Source organism: Aythya fuligula, chromosome 9 (genome assembly GCF_009819795.1).
Source record: "Aythya fuligula isolate bAytFul2 chromosome 9, bAytFul2.pri, whole genome shotgun sequence".
In the NCBI taxonomy this organism is placed as follows: Eukaryota; Metazoa; Chordata; class Aves; order Anseriformes; family Anatidae; genus Aythya; species Aythya fuligula.
Window position 1 is genome coordinate 14,208,969 of NC_045567.1, and position 19,264 is coordinate 14,228,232.

Sequence of the window (19,264 nt, forward strand, 5' to 3'; positions counted from 1 at the left end):
TTTCTCCCTGGCACCAGCCCTCAGGCGCCCTCCCTCTGCGCTCTGCTCCAGCCTGTCCCACCCCGGTGAGCACAGCGATGCCAGGAAGCAGAGAAATGCATGTGTTACACAAGCCAGGCATTTAAGGGCTTTACACGTGAGGGTGGATTTTCCTCCCTCTCCTGGGAGCATAATAGGAGATGTGTGTGCAATGAGACTTTCAAAAGGCAGCGGAAAGGACAGCGGTGAGAGCTGGCTGTAACACTGCTCTGAGCTCAAGCCCTTAGCTGTGCTTGACATTGCATGACCCCACCAGCAAGGACATCCAGAACTGGAAACAAGACAGTCAGATGGAGGAGAAGTTTTGGAAGGATCATTGTATGCTCCTCAACAAGGATGAAGAAAATGATCTGGTAAGGACTGGGGGACTGCGGTGGGGTTAGGTTTCTTTGAGTACCTCTTTTCCCACATGCTTCTTTTGGATATGCCTCTGCTGCTTCAGTTTCACACACCATCTGAGTACCGTCTCTTCAGCATAGCCTTGGTGAAGCAATACCCTGTATCAGTCCTTGCTGACTTTGATTTTGGCCAAGTAAGGACTAAAGAAAACAATACTTCGTTCAGTCCAGAGGCATGGAACATGGAAGAGACCTCTTTGCCCACCAGAAGTCACCTGGCCACAGAGCAGAGTCCCTTTCCCCCCTCTTTATTCTGGTGTCTTTTCCACCCTAACTGTGATGATCTCTGCGTATAGGTACCCTTCCCATATCATCATGTCACCAGAAAGCAAGTCACAGGGAAGGTGCTTACAAATGAGCTTTATCCTCAGTCCTTCTCTGGAGCAGCAATTAAATCTCTTCTGCCATGCAGGGTCTCTGCTGCTTAGCAGGTCTAGGAAAATTGGGCAGATGACCGAAGTCTACCACAATTCTCATGAGAGGAATCCTTTTATGTCTTTTATGGCAGCATTTCCGGAGTAAAAGTTTGTCCTTATGGGCTTTTAATTAATATTAATTGAATCTATGTCATATTTTTGATTGTTACTGATTACTGACTATTGATCATTGATTATGTGCGGCAGCCTGGAAGGGCTGCACTAAGGGACTGCTTTGCAAATGCAAGGAGTTGGAAACTCTTCCTCTCCTTGCTAATGAGGACTGATTAAACAGAGTCAGATGAGCGTGGTAGTAAGGCCTTTTCTCCCAGCCATCTGTGCAGGGAACAGCTGGAATACAGGTGCTCTCTGTGCATGAGGTGGGCACAGAAGTAGATGCCTCTGCACAGGTGTAAAATATAGCCCTGCATGTGCTAGAGATGCATATATGCTACGTGCACTGGAAGCACAGAAGTGAGCTTTTCCCACAATGGGATCCTCTGTCCTCTGCAAGCAGATGGCCACTAGCAGGTGTTTCCCAGCATCTCCTCAGTGTCACTGTTTGCCCAGCCTTGTGGACTGAGAAAGTGCCTGCACCATGGCGATGCAGGCACTCAGGGTAGGCACAGGTGGGGGAGATGCTGCCCTGCACACTTGCGCCTCAGCATCAGGTTTGCCCACAGGGCTACTAATGGTGGTGGGGCTTCACTGCTGGCTGCCTCTGGTAAATCCCTGCTGGGCTTTGCCTGCTGCTTGTACAGCCCATGGGAGCTTGTTTTAGAGCAGGGAGCTCAGGCTGGATTTAGCACAAAATCAAAGTGTGCCCCGGTAGACAGGTAAGGATTCAGCAAGTGATCCTCTGTGTCATGGATAGCTACAGGCAGTGTCTTTCAGGGTGTCACTGGGTGGTGTGGGGAGGTGGCTCTCCAAGCATGCATACTATGAGCCTAGGAAGCAGTGGCAATACCAGCTCCCTGATGGGGATGGATGGCCAGCAAGGGTGGCTGGGGGGGGGCTGTTGCCACAAGTAGCCTTTTAGCTAAGAACCGGTGCTCCCAGCTGAGCTGCACCCACCTCCAGGAGATGCCTCCCTCATCCCATCCAGCCTGTGGCTGCAGCCATGCTGGCAGGGAAGGGTCCTGGCTCTGCCCTGGAGGCTGCTGACACAGCATGCCTTGTGCAAGGCTGCCTGGCTTGGGCTGGGCATTGCCTTTTTTAACACGTCCTCTTCCTGTCTTGTTTGCTTCCAGGTGCTGCACTTGGGGACCGTTCCTCAGGCAGGCAGGTGCTGGCTCAGCAGGGCAGTCCTGCAGTGAATGGGGGTTCCCCCAGCTCTGGCTCTTGGCACAACCCTGTGAGCACTGAGCGTGCTGTCTCTGGGCACGGGCTGTGCGTTATCATGTTATATGTTCCCTTGTACCCAGCTGGTGCAGGATGGTCCAGCTGTTCCGTTGTGTGCTGTGGCTATATCAGGACTGACTGCTCTGTCCCTCTGCTTGGGCTCATGCCTGGGCTCAACCCCACTCACCATGAGTTTCCCTAGCTTTGAACACTGATTTGTCCTCCAAACCTGAAAACGACATCTGTGGTTATTGGCTTAAACTTTGGTGCCCTTCAAAGAAATAATATTTTGTATGCTGCACCTTTAAAAGCTGCACTGCCATTTTGTAATGGATTTTTCTAGCTGGTACAAGGGCTGCATGATTATCTTTATTTCAGTAGAACTGTATTGATTTCAGCTTAGTTTATGTTGATTATGATCAGAGTTCAGATAAATCAAGTTAATTGCGCACTTAAAACTGAATAGGTGCTTACTCCACTGCTTTTTAATCACTTTAAAATTATACCTGAACTTGAACCTGTGTAATTGTTGGTACAAGCCCTCACCAAGGAGCTCTGCCTTGTTGCGTATTCTATCCTGTAAAGTGCCAGCCTTCCTTCTGTCATTTCTCTAGTGTGTAATTCAGATGTGGGACTTCCTCATTTTTACACTTTTTACATTTTTAAATAACATTTCCCTGCCTCTTCGCAAATGCAGATGCTGTGTCAATAGCAGGTTGTGCTCCCATGTCACGTTGTGTAATTTAATTGGCAAGCTCCTCTGGAAAACACCCAGACTCTGCCATGTAGCCACACATAGATATAAAGGAACATTTCCTTTTACTCCCTACCTCTGCCTACACCTGCAGTGTCACCAAATGCCTCCTTGGGGGCAGGTGCCTCATGCTCCAGTGGCCACACAGTATGGGTACAGTTTCATGAGCTCTGGCTCGGGTGCCTCACCCTGGTGATGGTGCAGGGCTCCTCCTGCAGCTTCTTGTGGGGGCCTGTCCAGCAGCACCCCAGAGCAGTGAGGGTGATGCTGCAGCTGCTTCCCTGCACCCCTGCCCTTGCCAGCAGCCCTGGGGGATGTTGCTGGGCTTTTTGGGGCAGGGAAGGGAGCCAAGAGATGTCCAGGAAGCACTCTGTGTGGGGAAACAAAGAAGATTGCTGCAGCAGAAAGGGAGACACCTCACTGAGGCAATGGTTTTATTTCCAGTGGAGACTCCAACACAAAAAATGAAATAATCTTCTGTTAGGTTTTCACTTCATCCTGAAACAAACAAAAGCTCTTTTCCCAAATAAGCGTTTACACAAATTACACTAGCATGGGTGTCACAGAGGAAGCCCTGTCATGGGGGCTGCCTGGATTCCTGCTCTGGTGCCTGGGGGCAGGCAGAAAGGGACAGACACTGCTGCTGGTGAGTGAGTGGGGCATAGAAAGCCAGAGGGCCCTTATGTACTCGTTCTCAAGGTACAGTATGCGTGGTGGAGGGTAACGTGCTGGTAGGTACATCCAAGAGGACTTGCCTGAGGCTTGGCCATTTTCCCTCCCCCAAGCAGAGCCTGTTCTGTTCCTCCCATATGAGGTGGGCTTTGGCACCGAGCTCACGTGGAGACATTTGCCTGGGTTGCAGGCAGGTGCTGACACTGCAGAAAGACATGTTACTGTGACCAGTCTTGATGGTAAAAGCTCCAGACCAGAGTTAGTTTCTCAGAAATCCTGGGAGAGCTGACATTAGACCACTCCTCTGTCGGCAGCAGCCTGGCATCCTCCTCCTCCTAGCAGCTCTGTGTGCTTAACTATGCCATGTCAATCATCAAACTCTAATTTCCTAAAATGACCTCAGGCTGCTATGAGGGACTCAGTCACCAGCATTTCTTTTCAATAAGCTCGGGCTTTCCGATGAAAAAATGACAAGGTCAAGCTTGTTAACAAAGAGTGCTTTCTCTTTGCTGTACAGGAGATTTTTGGCTACAAAACCCAACGTTGCCGCAAGGCCTTGTGCATTGCTGGATACATCTTGTCCTGTGGGGCTGTGCTGCTGCTGTTCTACTGGAAGCCGGAATGGGACGTGTGGGCAAACTGCATCCCCTGCAGCTTGGAAGAGGCAGACGTAGTTCTGCTCAGAACCACCGTAGGTTCACCCTCATGCCTTACTGCTGTTTGCAGAGCCTTTTGTTTTCCCAAATGGGGCAGCTTGTTGTTCTGTGCCTGCATGATGCAGCAGGCTAATAACACTCTCCACGTTTGGAAATGTAGGGGCAGTGATGAGTCAAGCTTCAGTGCAGCTCTGCCTCTTCCCATCCTCTGTGTACAAGAGGTAGAGCCAACTGCCTTTGCAGGAGGGACCATCCTGCTAGTAACCTTTGTGCTTTGAAGTTATCAGAGAATGTTGAGGAGATAGCTTTTGGAGAGCTAGATTTTAGGCATTAGTTGTATTCTGGGACTCCATCACTGTGAAGTAAAACCTAACACAATTCTATCAGAGCAAATACTTAAAACATTTAATGGCCAATATTGCAATGATATCCCTAATATAAATACACTCAAACCACTAAAAGAGTAATCTATTGCTTATTGTAACTAGTTAGATGAGACTAAAGTGATTAAAGGACAATTCAGTCTGACAAGTGCATCTGTAACAGTAAAGCTGAGTTGCTTTTGGCTGTGGATGTAACACAAGTAACACAGCATTATAGGAGATCTGCAGAGCACAGTAGCTGGTGCTGAGGATTCAATGTCCACACTAAAAATATTTCAGAAAGCTTTTGCTTCTAGCTAGCTCTAGTCTGGTCCATAGTTTGAATATCCACCCAGTAGCTATTGAAGCACATCTGGCTCGGTTTCATCTCCTCTGAAATTCCTCCAAAGCATGAATCACAGCAAATGGAGATGACTGTGTGATTGACTTCAAAATGCTTTACTGATCAGTGCTAAAGCACCAGTACCCAGCATCCCTGTTGCTATGGGCTTACATTTGCTATGACTGCAATGATGCCATAGTGCTGCTGGTCTCTGGGAATCTCATATGTACTTCTCAGAGTCAGGAAACATTATCTCAGGCAACATTTGGGGTTGTCAGTAAACTGGACTCTATTTCTCTAGGATGAGTTTCAGAGATACACCCGGAAGAAGGTGACCTGGATTGATTTGTCTGCATTGGCACTGCCTGATGGCAGTACTTCAGAATGTCCTCTCGTAGCTGACAAAGACTCTGTTATAAACAGAGCTGTAAAGAAGCCACAATTAAAGGTAAGAAGAAACATGGCAGGAAGATGATGGGTGAACTAATGAGTCAAGGCACCTGGAGGCTCCCCAAAATGCTCTGTCAGCATCTTCCTGCAAGTCCTGTTTTCATAAGCTGAAGCTTTCTCCTAAGACAAGGGGAACTGTTTCTGTAACATAGTGAGGTGGTTTTCCCTGAAAGTCAAAAGGAATTTCTGCTGTTTGATCTTGCAGGTGAGATGTATACAGGTGCAGAAAATCCGTTACATTTGGGACTTTTCTGTAAAACAGTTCAAGAAAGTTGGGTGAGTGTCAGCAACCTGTTATAAAATCCTTTGTAGTGAGAGAGTCCCCTTTGTGAACTCTCTTCTGTTCACCCAGATCATTAGAAGACAGCAATACATGTCACAGCATACACAACAAGTTTGGAGCTGGCCTGACAAAGGAAGACCAGAAGATCAGGTACAGTCTACATATAAGTTGATACCTGAGCTAATTATGACCGTATGACCTATTAATTCTCTATATTAATTTCATGTGAGGTTTTGCTACTCACCGTAGTAGTAAGGCAGTGCGAACTGCATGGGTGGCATTCAGGAAGGTGCAAAATCATTATCCCCCACACCTTATTGGGCTTTTTGTGTTCTGAGTGATGCCAAAGTAAGTCTGGGGAAAACACCACCAGTTCCAGCTTGGGTTCAGGGCACAGCAAGCCTTGACTGGCTTACCTTGCCAGCATCTCCTTAAAAGCCCTCCAGAGAGTTCATCATGGGGCTTAGCAGCAAACTGACAATCTTTTCAACAAGAAAATACCAAACTTCTGCCTCTGGGTAAAATCCTCTCAGATACAATAGCTTCTTGACAGATTTATTTGTCCTGCTCAGCCAACCGTGTCCCCAGGAGTTACCTGTTTAGATAATTGTTAATGTTATTTGGGCACACAGCTTTCTGCATGAAGTCTTACCTGTGTGACTAAGCTATGATGTGGGGAACTCTTCTCTCCCTTCCTACAGGCAGCTGGTGTGTGGGCCTAATGCCATTGAAGTTGAAATTCGCCCCATTTGGAAGCTGCTTTTTAAAGAGGTCAGTAAGTCTGACTGGGGTTGGGTAGGACAGGTATGAAGTGGTTTTGAGACCTTGCCTGGGCACTCTGGGATGGAGCAGTTAATGCTTCATAGGCATGAGACAGGAAAGTTGGTGAACCTCCTTTATACTACATTTGGACTACTAAAAGATAAAACATAAGAAATTCTGCTGCTGGGCTTGTGGCCTCCACAGCAGTGTAAATCAGGAGTGTGCTTAAAACGTGCAAAATTCTTGTAATTGCTTTATTCACCTAGCAACTTCCTTTTCTCCTATGGCATAGAGGCAAGGCACATGTTTCCTATGTCAGTAAGGACATACTGCAGGACTATCCTTCTTCCACAGAGGAGAAAACTAACTCGTCTTGTGAATAAGAGGAGAGACGTGGATGGTTACTGGCTGAGTTTGCATACAGAAATGGTGGACATATATTTTTTCCAACCTGTATGCAAAGGCTTTGCATACAGGATATCATGCTATCAGTGTTCACGTTAATGGACTATGGATACCACGTCAGTATTTCTAAAATAGAAAAGAGCTATGAGTGATGGGGCTCCAAGCTAGGATGTGTCAGCACATTTCTGAACTTTAAGAGGAGTTTTTTGAAACCCCACAAAATACATTAAAAAGCTCCAGGGCCCCTGAAATTGGTTGGATTTCATATCACCAACTTTTCAGTGCCCTCTGGAGATGGTCTTGAAGAGAACTCCAGTGTAGCACTCTAAAAAAGTTTATTTAATCTGAACTTTGCACTTCCATTCAAGTCTGAAGCTTCGTGATTGAAATATTGATGGTGGTGCCTGAAGGCAGAGTGGTCCTCGTAAGCTGGTGGTATTTCAGTCCAGATACAGCATCAGTGGTTGAAGACTGGCATCCTGATTTAGTGTCTGGCTCTTTGTCCTAGTGAATGTTGAAGAGTGCATTAAATTTTCATCGAGGGACCAAATTTGTCAGATGAATAATTCAGTTCTAATCCTTATGCAGACAGCTCTTTCGGTGGCTATTTTAGTTATATCAGTTCTACAGAGAAGTCTGTCACTCCTTCAGACATACTGCATAGTGGGCAATTCTCTGAAAAATTTAATCTAACTCTTTTGTTGTTAGTTAGATACCACAATAACCACGATTATATTCTGAGTTGAATTTCAGTGGGGCTTGTTGCCTGGTTTAGCATAATGCATTCAAGTGAATGACTAGTATTGTAGAACTGTCAGAATGCAGAGTAGCCAAAAGTATGAAAGTGAGAGAAAATCAAGCCTCCAATTTATCTGTAGTCTGAGACTGATAGCCCCACAGACCCTTATTTTTTTCTGAGATTTTTCTTCTTGTAAATAAATATATCCACACTGACGTTCTTACATCACAATGTATTAAAGGCAATTACTGAGGTTCAGTCTTCTTCCCTCTTTCTCTCCCATCTGTGTAGAGATGACTTAGAATCAACAATGTTAAGGTCACCTTTGTTAGACAGCTACAGTGAGAAACCAACTGACTAAAAGTCCCTTAAGTCTGACTTTAAGTTGCCATCCTAGTTGCTGCTGCACAGTTACTGGTTAGCAACAGCTTTTAATTACAAATACCATGAGTTACATGTAAGCTGGTAAACTCAGAGATGGGGGCTATTAATGCTCTAAAACCACCATGAAAACATTGTCTTGTGATGGCAAAACAATCCTTCAAGTTGGTGCTGAAGACTCCTAGACATAGTAATGAAATGTTCTCCCTTCTTCCTACACCCCATCTCTGCTGCCCAGTGTTATGTTCATCCCCTGACAGCTGTTGCATTTATGTTTGCAGATTTTAAACCCCTTCTATGTATTCCAAGCCTTCACCCTCACACTGTGGCTGAGCCAAGGCTACATTGAATATTCGGTGGCTATCATAGTCCTGTCGATCATTTCTGTTGGTCTAACTGTGTATGACCTCCGACAGGTGAGTGCCATGCAGCCTGATAGCAACTTCATCACAGCCACAATAAGTAGCTATTTCTGTGCTTTTTCTGGTTATTTGTTATTACTCTGTATTCTGATGTATTGCTGCAGATTTTTTACTACAGAGGAGTAAAAGGTTCAGACCCGGTGGTCTTGATCTTCCCAAGAATTAAAGAGGATTGAAGTCCTGACACGTGGGATTCATAGGGCTTTAAGAGGGTGGACTGTACCCATGAGTCTGGTTCCTACTGTAATTTCAGGAGACTTGACTTCCCTTAAGGTCCGCTGAATAGTGGGTCTTAACAGCAAAAAGAAGCATGACTTTTTTTTTAATTCTCAAATTTGTTCAACACTTCTGTCACAAATACTGCTCCTTAGAAGCATTTTCTAGTAGTCTCAGCTCATTCACCTTTTGACCTAAAGCACTCATGTGATGGCTGGAAGCTTCAGCCTCTGTGGCAGAGGAACATAGATCAAGGTGAGCCTTACACAGTGGCTGCAGGCCATTGAGTCTCCGCATTCAGGCAGGTGAGGTGCCTGCTAGAAGGGCAGAACACTCACAGGGCACTTGGAAACTGCTTCCTTAGTCCCTGAGCTCACTTTAAATAAACAAGGAAGGCAAAAATCACATGGTAAAAAGGTGTGATAAGGAAGAAGAGAGAAACTATACAAATGAAAATACAGAAAAAAGGAAAGTGGTAAGAGCAGAAGTCCAGTAGGCAACATTTTAGTTTGTTCTGGACTTTACTTCTTGACAATACAGGGGAATGCAATATTTAAAAGCAGAAAGGATCTGGGGATTCCTGAGTCCTGGTGAATGTTTTGCTAATCTGCAGGAAGAATGCAGAGGTTATAGGACAGTGCTGAGGAGCGCAGCTCCCATGGACAGAGTGATATGGTGGAGGTGGTGCTGGGGTGATGGGAAGGCAGCCATGGGGTGCATGGCACTGGAAGTCCTGCTCAAAGCCAGCCCAAGCACTTGTGTGCTGCTTCAAAGTCAGGCATAGCTCATGTTTCCTCCAAAGGCACTGCTCAAACCGGTCTTCCTGCACTAAATGACTGGTCAGGGGCCAGATTCAGCCCTGGGAACAGCTTCTTGAGCCAGGCATACAGCAGGCTGCTCTGCGAAATGCTGCCTGGGGGGGGTAATGATTTGTCTTTTGGAGAGTTGCCTGTAGGCTGAACTGACCCTTCTTTTCCATGGGCTGCTGGGGCGCACAGCATGCTCCTGCATAGCTCCCTGGGCTTGAGGGCCTTTGGGCAGCATGTGCTCACTGCAGTGCTCTGCTGACACGGCACTCCATGCACCACTCACCCTCTCTGCCAAGGGCATGCTTGTATTGCTGCCTTGTTCCAGCCTCATGCCGGTCTCAGCGAGCGCTTTGTGAATAGCTGGGGCTCTTGCCAGCGCAGGTGTGTTGGCCATGAATACCATTTCTGTATCTCAGGCTAAGATCTGTATGTGTCATGTAGGATGAATAGCACTCCCGTGTTGAACAAGCACTTGCATCCCTTTAAGAGTACCTTTATCCCTAAAGTGTTGATGTCGTGCCCTGGTATTGCAGAGCACCAAGAACAGATACAGTCCGTTCAGCTTTTCTTGGCAAGCCCAGTTTTATTGTGCGACTGATAACTTTGGCAGGATGAAATACAATGTTTGGGGCCTCCGGATATTCTTCAAACTGGTTTGACATCCTCACAAGAACAATGCTAATGAAGAAATCCACACTTGGGGATTATTATTTTTTTTTTTTCAATTGCAACTTCTAAATCAAGATAGCACATTCTCTCTAATGGTCTTGCAATGACAGCTGACTTCATCATTATCTCAGGGTACATAATTGTCTGAATTAGATTGCAAAAACACGCAAAGCACAGACACCTAGTCAAATTAGAATTTTTCTTCTTGCAATGGCAGTGTTGTAATGGCAGTCTTTACAACTGGGTGGTTTCGTTGGAAGCCTCCTAGCATGGATAAGACTTGAGCAAAAAGAAGCCCTTTACTAAGGGGCTGCAGGTAACAGTGTTGCGGCTGAGGAGACTTGATCTGTTATGAAGCAGGGATAGCCCCATGAAAGTCAAGGGAGGTGCAGCAGCATGAGTCAAATCAAATTGAAAATTTGGTCCAAGTTCCCACAGCAGCTTGTTCCAGGGTAACCATGAATCAGCATCCTGACTTCTAAAGAGAGATGTGAAAACTCCCCCGGATAACTCGGCAGAGCTCAGTTTCTATATTAACATGATCAGTGAATTGTAACATGCTGCTCAGCTTGAGCATTGGTGTTTCAACGCTGCTATTGCTTTCCCATCAACAGCAGTCTACTAAGCTGCATGACCTTGTTGAGGAGCATAACAAAGTCCAGGTTACAGTCTGCATGAAGAGTGAAGGTGAGTCATCTGAGTCTCATTTTCCTCACAGGCCTGTGTAATTAACTGATGTGTTGAAATGAATCTGGAATTGCACAGCTCCTCTTGGTTTCCATGACCGAAACGTGAAGGGCAAGCTGCAGGGAGAATGGGGCAGAGGGAGGTGAGCTGGGAAGGGCAGTGAGATCTGCGGGAACAGCCTATGCGATGCAGTAATGATGCATCTGTGTCATTATCACCAATATCTACAGCATCTGTAATGATACAGGCAAGCCCAGTAATTTATGTTGAGAGTTGGGAACACCTTGGAAAACTTAATTTCCCAAACAAGCAACCAGATAACAACTCTGTCCTTCAGAGATCTGCTTCCCTGCCCTGCTATAGGCTACTTTCACAAGCTTGTCAAGTAGCTTGTGAATGAGTCTCGATGAGTCTGGATATATGGCTCCCACTGAGGTACATGCTTCCTTCCCTGTGTCTCAGTTCCTTGCCCATAAAATAGGGGTTATAGTATTTTTGCCTCCCAAAGGTGCTCAGATATGCAATTTCTAGGGTTGATGAGAGATGTAAGGGCCTTAGATAGGTTTTTGAGGTCAGCATTTTGTGGACACTAAGCCAGTAAAACTGCAGACACCTACTTGGAGGAAGACGTTCAGACACAGGCTTACCTTTGTGCTATTGCTTTTCAGCCAGTTTTATTTCTAAAAGGCACTGGTCTTAAATCATGCAGTGTAGAAGTTTTGTGATGTTATGTGTGCTTTGAAACTTGTGTTTTATTGCTCAGAACTTGAGCACAAATGAAGTTTATTTTCATATTATTCTACAGGTTGCAAAGACCTGGAGTCTCGTTACTTAGTCCCAGGAGATGTGTTTCTTTTAGATGGAAAAAAGCTTTCTCTCCCATGTGACGCTGTCCTGATTGATGGGAGCTGCATTGTGAATGAAGGGATGCTCACAGGTGCAGCCTTGGAGTTTGAAATGTTAACACCCTGTGCAGGTTCTCTGTCAGGGAGATGTCTCTCTGTTCTGACAGAAAATTGTTTACTATTTATTAGAATAGTTTGCAGCAGGAGGTGGGAAAACTGTGGCTTGAATAATTCACAGTTGTCTTGGGCTTTTGAACACTGCCATTGTGTAATATGTATTTCTTATCCACACGTACACAAAAGTAGGATTAAAATACTGTCAGGAGCAGAAAGTGAAAATATTCAAACACAATGAATATTTGTTTTCTGGCTTTTTGGATTCAGATCTTGCAGTGGCTTGGTTCAAGCAGGCCATGTATGAGCACATGAGTCAGCATTACAGCAAACACTGAGCCACTGCAAGGCCTGAACTTCGGTCAGGGGTGAAATATGTCCCAAGCCCATTGACAGAAAATGCTCAGAGAAGCCATCAGATGGACTCTGACATGAAAACTGTAATGGCTTCTCACCACAAATCCACATCTGTAAGTACTTAAGCAAGCTGATTAGTCAGGTAAGCTTAAGCACCTAAAGGGCGCTGTTATTTTTTAATATGCACAATCTGATAAGACTCTTAAATCTCCTTTAAGTGAAGCAGCACACTGCTGTTCTCAGGTGAAAGTATTCCAGTCACTAAAACCCCCTTGCCTCTCACGGAGAGTCTGATGCCCTGGAAAACCCACAGCATGGAGGACTACCGGAGACACGTCCTCTTCTGTGGGACTGAAGTCATTCAGACGAAGCCAACTGGCAGAGGGCCAGTGAAAGCTGTGGTGCTGCAAACTGGTATGTCCTCTGTTTTTTGATCAGATTGGGGAAAATGGCTTCCTGGGAGACTGATGGGAGAGCTGGTGTCTCCTTGTAACTCTTGTGGCTCCACCACACCCAAGCGGTCCTCACTGCCACCTGATGGCCAAGGCCTGTGTGGTGCCATCCGTTTCTGACAGAGCTGGCTCACCATGCCACTGCTTTGTCACCAATGTGATGTAAGGCTCGTGTCTTCACACAGGGTTCAACACCGCTAAAGGTGACCTGGTGAGATCCATCCTCTACCCCAAGCCCATGAACTTCCAGCTCTACAGAGATGCCTTCAAGTTCATCATAGGCCTCTCCGCCATCGGCGTGCTGGGACTGATATATACCGTGTGTGTGTTCACGTACCACCAAGTAAGTACAGGCAGTGCTCCCAGGCTGTGCACCAGCTCCGAGGCCACTGGAATATCTTCTGCTTCTGCAGTCAAGTCTGCTGCTGCCAGAAGTGTGTGCATGCGGGGACAGGACAGAAAGAAGCAGAATAAATCCATGGTCAGACCTTGGGGTGCGTTGCTCTGTGGCAGGAGGGACCCCCAGGGGGCTGTTGCCCCCACCTCACCACCTGTTGCTCTGGCTGCTTGCAGAAGCCGGTGGCAGAAGTAGTGGCTATGGCCCTCCTCCTCCTCACTGTGGCTGTGCCTCCCGCGATCCCCGCTGCCTTGACCACAGGCACTGTTTATGCCCAAAGGAGGCTGAAGAAAAAGAAGATTTTCTGCATCACTCCGCAGAGGATTAATATCTGTGGGCAGATCAACCTTGTTTGCTTTGACAAAGTAAGGCACTTCCTGGGGCACTCAAAGATGCTGGGGGATGCATAGTGGTTATTTTATCTCTTATTTTTATTTCTCCCCAGTCTTCTCTCACCTGCCCCCATGAAAACATCCTCTGCAGGTGCCTGTGGGGCAGGGTGACACTGGGAGCATGAGGCTTTCATTACCCTGCCCAGGAAGGAGCCCTGGGTATGTGTCAGGGGAAGAGGTGGGCAGGAAAAGGGTAATGACCATTTATCTCATTTTAGACAGGCACACTGACAGAAGATGGACTGGACCTGTGGGGTGTCCTCCCTTCTGAGGGAAGCTGGTAAGGAAGGAATTCCTTTAGAGGGAACCCATCTCCAGTGCAGAGGTATTGCCCAGCGGTCAGATTGGCAGGGGGTGGTTGCATGGGATAGGGAGAGACAGCAAAGAACATGCAGCAAGAGGTGGGGGACTTGGGGGAGGCAGGGGTTAAAGATCCCTGCCCTCTGCTCAGCTCCTTCCTTGCCAATACAGTGCCTTGTGTAGTGGTGAGCACAGCTGCTAATTCAAGGCAGAAGCCACAGCAGTGTGAGTGCTTTTAATTACCCCATGGGGATTTGGAGAATATGCACAGAGCTTTTCAATTATGTCATTCGTAGCATAGTTCAATAAATATTCTTAATCTGTTCAATAAACCTTTCATCCTTTAAGGGTTAGGATAATGCTCCTTCTGTTGAAATGAAGTGTTGCCATCTTCAGTGCCTGTCAAATCTCGCCTACCTTCTGTAAACACTGCAAAAATCCATGAGACCACAGATCAGACCTGCAAAGCTTAGGTGTCCTTACAGACTCCCTCATAGCCCTGGCATGCTCCATCTCAAATCCAAGCCTAAGGAGCACTGAAAGCCTCAAGAGATATCCAGTATGCAAATACTAAACCTGACTATATCCAGAATTATACTATTTAATTCATATTATTAAAATACCATAACAGAGTTCAGCTCTGCTGTGCAGCCTGCATGTTATGCCAACTCAAAATATTAATCTTTTGCAGTGGCCAGGACAAATCACACACCCATATCTACTTCTGGATTTCATTAGTTGCTGTTAATATATAAGATACCTCAACACCACAGAGATAATCATGCTATAATGAATGATAGGATGAATTCATTGCGGGAGAAAAATCACATTCCCAATACTTCCTCAAAGGATAGAGAGAAAATTGCTATCTGATGCAAATTAATGAGAAGAGATTAATAAGTGTCAACCGATAAAATACTCCTCCAGCAGGACCAAACCACAGGCAGATAGCATGGTCCCTTCTTGGTGCCTGCCCATCCAGTGCCCCAGGGAGGCCATGCTGAGCAGGGGGTGTTGGATGGGCTGGGAGCCTCCCAGGAGGCAGGCAAATGCCAGAGGGACTTCCACCAAGGTAGCCTTGCAGGTAGTGTCTGTTCATGTGGGCAGCAGAGCAAAATTGGACCCATATATCAGAATAAATCCTCGTAATAAGGAACTCCGTGAGGTGTCAGAACATAAGTCTGTCTCTGCTGACATGTCAAATCTATGCCCAGCTGGGAACCAGTGCTGGTGGCTTGCCAGAATGCAAGGAGGAGCTATTGCTGGCTGTGTTGATCTCATTAGTGTATTTACATAATTACTCTTTCTTAAATATTCACATTCTTAAACACATTATAAGACTAGCTGTCAGCTAATCTGAATACTGTGAGGCAATGACAGTAAAGGAATTTCATTCCACTTGCAAAATATCCTATTGTATGTTTAATAAGATACAAATGTTTGTTGGTTTTATATTGTTAAGCATTTTCACGGTGTCTCTCAAGTATTAATTAATTAATAAGCCAATTATGACCAGCCTGAGAACAAGGTATAATTTGCTGGAAACAGAACAGACTCTGATGGCCCAGAGGGATGACAGGTCCTGGGATTCATTGTTCCTTTTAATAGAGCTGCGAGCTGTCATGCTGCTTGCTTCCAGATGCATTTCACTGTGCCTGTTTTAGAAATGGGATGCTAGTGGTGATCAAAGGTAAATAAAAATTATTTAAATTTCTCCTTAACATGTCAGCCTAAATGGTAATGGGCTATGTTCTGGTCTGGCAGACACAGCTTGTCAGCCAGCCAGTTTCTTAGAAGGAAAAAATGTCTGTGAGAAGACTCTGAGAAATAACTTCCACGGTGAAATAACAGAACCTTCAGCCAGCCTAGCTGCACACATGCTCTGCAGGGCCAGAGAGGGAATAAATCTCAAGGCTTTCCAAAGAAATAAATCAGGACATGGATCTTTAATAGTGTGCCTCAAGTAACTCAATAGAAGTCTGGCTTACCCATTTTTAAAAACCAAGGTGAGGGACAAGCATCTGGTGTCTGTGGGTTTGCAGATAGAACTACCAGTGGAAGTGGAGGCTCTCCAAGGCCATATTGCTAAATGCCTCAGAGGTCTCTGCTGCAAGTCGTTTTTTTTTTTTTCTGATAGCATCTTCTCTGCTCTAATACCAAACAGCAATTGCTAAGCAGTCCTGTACCACCCCTCTGTCTTCCCTTCTCAGTTACTTTGCATCAAGCTGAACTCATGACAATTAATTACTGGGAACGGTTTAGACTCCTTAGTGCCCCTGAGCTGTTATCAGAAGGAAGGGTAGGACAGCAAGTTGCTTGCTGTTTTGGGGTTCAGCACCACTAAATGCAGCAAAGCTGCACCTGTATGTGCTAGCTGGGGGCTTCTCTGCATCCTTCTTGTTATCAGTCCCACTAACCTTCTTCTTTTAACCAGGTTTCAGAAAATTCACAAATTTCCATCTAGCACTCCTCTGCCCTGGGGACCTGTGTGTGGAGCCATGGCAAGCTGCCATTCCTTGGTGGTTTTGGACAAGAAGATTCAAGGAGATCCACTGGACCTGAAAATGTTTGAGGGCACGCACTGGGTAACGTGACTCGTGTCCTCTGCAACCTCCAAAGCACAGCCCCTGGGTCAAGGCCAAGCTCCAAGGCATGTCTGTAGGGGAAACCCTTTCAGTCCTGGTCACAACAGATGGAATTTGCTGTTATCCCTACTAACCTCGTGGCAGATTTGCAGCACTACAACTGTGGTTTTTTTTTTTTTTTTTGGTTTGTGTTTTTTTTTTGTTTTGTTTTTGTTTTTGTTTTTTGTAGTCCAGCAATCATTTTACTCAGGGATGCCTGTGTTTGCTCTCTTAACTTGATTTGTAAATGTTGGACTGTAACGAAGCAGAGGGGGAGCCTTGCTGCTGGAAGCAGGGGCTCAGACTGTGCTGCTGGCTACACACAGAGCACAGGCCAGCTGAGGAAGCATGAAGGCAGGTTTCTGTGCCCTTGTGCTGAGGGCTGTTCTCTCTGATTAGCAAAGGGACATCCCTATGAAGAAGCCAGGGCTGGAGCCGAAGGCTGAATGAACAGCAAGACTGAGACAGCTGGGGAGGGGGCAAGAGGCTGAGCCTTGGGGCGCACCTGCAGCGCTGGGGAGGGTTGTGCTGAGGGGGGCAGGGATGGAAAGGTGCTGCTTCTCCCCATCCCAGCCTGGAAGGGCTCTGGGGTCACTGCAGTTAACTGCCCCATCATCTCTTCTCCTTCAAGCTTTTCCTCAGGAGACTCTAATCAATAAATAAAACAGATGCAGCTCTCGCAGAAGCACTTCGGGAAGGCATCGGGCTGGTGGAAGGACAAGCAGCAGCAGAGCCACACAACAGCAGAAGGGGACAATGAGGGGGAATGAGCCTTGGCAGTACACAAAGTAGCTAAGATGGAGGGCTAAAGCATCCTACACCTAAAACTGCCACTCAGTTTCTGCACAGAACATCAGTGAGAGTCTTTTAAAGCAGGAGGCTGGAAGATAAAACCAGCTAGATAGGGATTAGTTCTCTTTTCCTTTTGTTGCTATGACATTAAATTTCTGTGGGACTTTGATTTAGAGAAAACAAAATTTGACACAGGTTTTTTGCTCTCATCAGGTCTAAAGATGCAGTGCCCTGTAGGCTTCTGCTAAGGACAGGGCTGCAGGGAGGTTGTCAGTGATGATGGATAGAAAGACCTCATAGATTACAACAAAACACTGTAGCAGCTGGGTGCCAACAGCAAAGGGGAAACATGCTGTCATGTACTGCCATCCCTGTTTTTAACAGACAGGTGTGAAGCCAAAAAATACAAAACAAGGAACATCAGAAATAACTTTTTTTTTTTTTTTTTTTTTTTTTTTTTTTTTTTTTCCATGTACAGGAGATAGAAGAGTCCAACATGTCTCAGGATGGGGCTGGTGCTCTTCACACCTGCATTGTTAGACCGGGGCCAAAGGCCAGCAGTGTGAGTCTGGCTTTCTGGGAATTAATATTCTGTGCTTTCAACATCCAGCTTGTGAAGCTTCTAGTACATGCACTATTTAACTTGGTGACTGGCTGCAATAGGCCTTTCCTCCACTCTTGGTCCTGTGGTGTATCTTTCCTGTGAACAGAGTGCCTGGAAGCTGAGGACCTGAAAAGCAGATTCTGATTAAACTCAGGGAGCTGCCCCTGAGCTTCACTTCCAGAAGGGCTCTTGTGCCTAAAACCCTCTCATTTCCAGCTCTGCTATTTACACTAATAACAGATACAGACTTCTGCTTCCTCACCCAATAAACCTGCTGCCACAATGAAGCTTTATGACCAGTCTAAGTGGAGACCATTGTAAAGAAAGCTTGCAATCTAGAAAAATATCTAAAGCACGGCTTTATCCGCAGGAAGAGGTACTTTAAGGTCTAGGCACTGCAGCTAGGAGCATGAACAAGTCTGCTGCTAATGGCTGTGCAAGCACACTGACAGATTCACCAGCCTCACCCCAAAGCATGGTGGTGTTTGCTTCACCCCATCTCTCGAAAATCCAGGCAGGAGCCCCATGTTTTTATGGCTGAAAATTGTTAAATTTCCAGCCTGTACATTAACCCAGACAGCTTCTTCCCAGCAGAAGGGGGGTGATTTCTGTTAGCAGTACCACAAAGACAGTGCTGTGGCAACATGGAAAACAATCTTATTTCTAGCATTGCTCTGTTCCCTTGGTAATGTCACTCTAACATCAATTTTCTGTTCCTCTGTCTGTAACTCCAGGAATATTGCATCAGTGTGTGGTTGCTAAGAGAAAACCTGGGACAAAGCCCAGAAAACAAGTTGAATATTAAGAAAAACACTGAGATTCATGGGAAGTGTGCTAGGAAGCCACTGTTTTTGAAACTGTGGTTCCTAATCTTGTTATTAGTGATCTGATCCTATAGCCAGAAAACACTAAAACTGTCTCCTATCAATAATAAATCACCTAAGCCAGAAAGGCTCAAATGAGCTGAAGCTCAGGATGGATTTGCTCTGTGTAATCTATGAATCAACCCCCTAAGTAACATCTCCCTTTTCTGACCTCTTCCAGGCTCCTGTAGAAGGAATAGCAATCCTACATCAATTCCCATTTTCCTCTGGATTGCAGAGGATGTCTGTTGTTTCACAGAAGATTGGAGAGGAACAGTATGACCTGTACATGAAAGGAGCACCAGAAATAGTGTCCAGCTTATGCAGACAAGAAACTGGTATAGATGTGGGGAAGGGCACCTTTACAGTCTTTGGACTTAATCCAAACCAGACCTTGTGTTAGCAAGGTTTGCAGCATTCACTCTGCTACTACATATGTACAGTTCATCCCAGAAACAAGCCTGGGGTCAGTACAGAACCTAAATGTCATTAGTTAACTATACAAATAAGCTTGTTTGTGAATTAGGATGCACAGAGCCCAGCAGCTAGTGAGATGCACAGCCTGCGGTTCAGCTGCTATACATCACCCAGCTGACAGGCATCAGCTGAAGATACAGCCTGTAAATAACATTGGCATGTCAAAATACCCAGAGAAGGTGTGGGGTGGTGGTAATTGCATGTGTCACAGCCACTCTGATGTGCTGCATGAGTCCTTAAATT

At 46.0% G+C, this 19,264-nt stretch overlaps 1 protein-coding gene across 1 annotated transcript in view; it reads left to right on the forward strand.

Moving 5' to 3' along the window:
• Window positions 1-329: 329 nt before the first annotated feature.
• The window catches only part of ATP13A5 (ATPase 13A5), a 30,340-nt gene continuing 11,405 nt past the window's right edge, over window positions 330-19,264 (forward strand). The window contains exons 1-16 of the mRNA XM_032193325.1: window positions 330-392; window positions 4,138-4,311; window positions 5,283-5,429; window positions 5,637-5,707; window positions 5,784-5,864; window positions 6,416-6,485; window positions 8,283-8,417; window positions 10,732-10,804; window positions 11,610-11,741; window positions 12,364-12,534; window positions 12,758-12,915; window positions 13,146-13,334; window positions 13,580-13,641; window positions 16,096-16,246; window positions 17,556-17,639; window positions 18,726-18,882. Of these exons, the coding sequence (XP_032049216.1) occupies window positions 330-392; window positions 4,138-4,311; window positions 5,283-5,429; window positions 5,637-5,707; window positions 5,784-5,864; window positions 6,416-6,485; window positions 8,283-8,417; window positions 10,732-10,804; window positions 11,610-11,741; window positions 12,364-12,534; window positions 12,758-12,915; window positions 13,146-13,334; window positions 13,580-13,641; window positions 16,096-16,246; window positions 17,556-17,639; window positions 18,726-18,882 (1,918 nt within the window). The remainder of the gene's footprint in view (window positions 393-4,137; window positions 4,312-5,282; window positions 5,430-5,636; window positions 5,708-5,783; window positions 5,865-6,415; window positions 6,486-8,282; window positions 8,418-10,731; window positions 10,805-11,609; window positions 11,742-12,363; window positions 12,535-12,757; window positions 12,916-13,145; window positions 13,335-13,579; window positions 13,642-16,095; window positions 16,247-17,555; window positions 17,640-18,725; window positions 18,883-19,264) is intronic.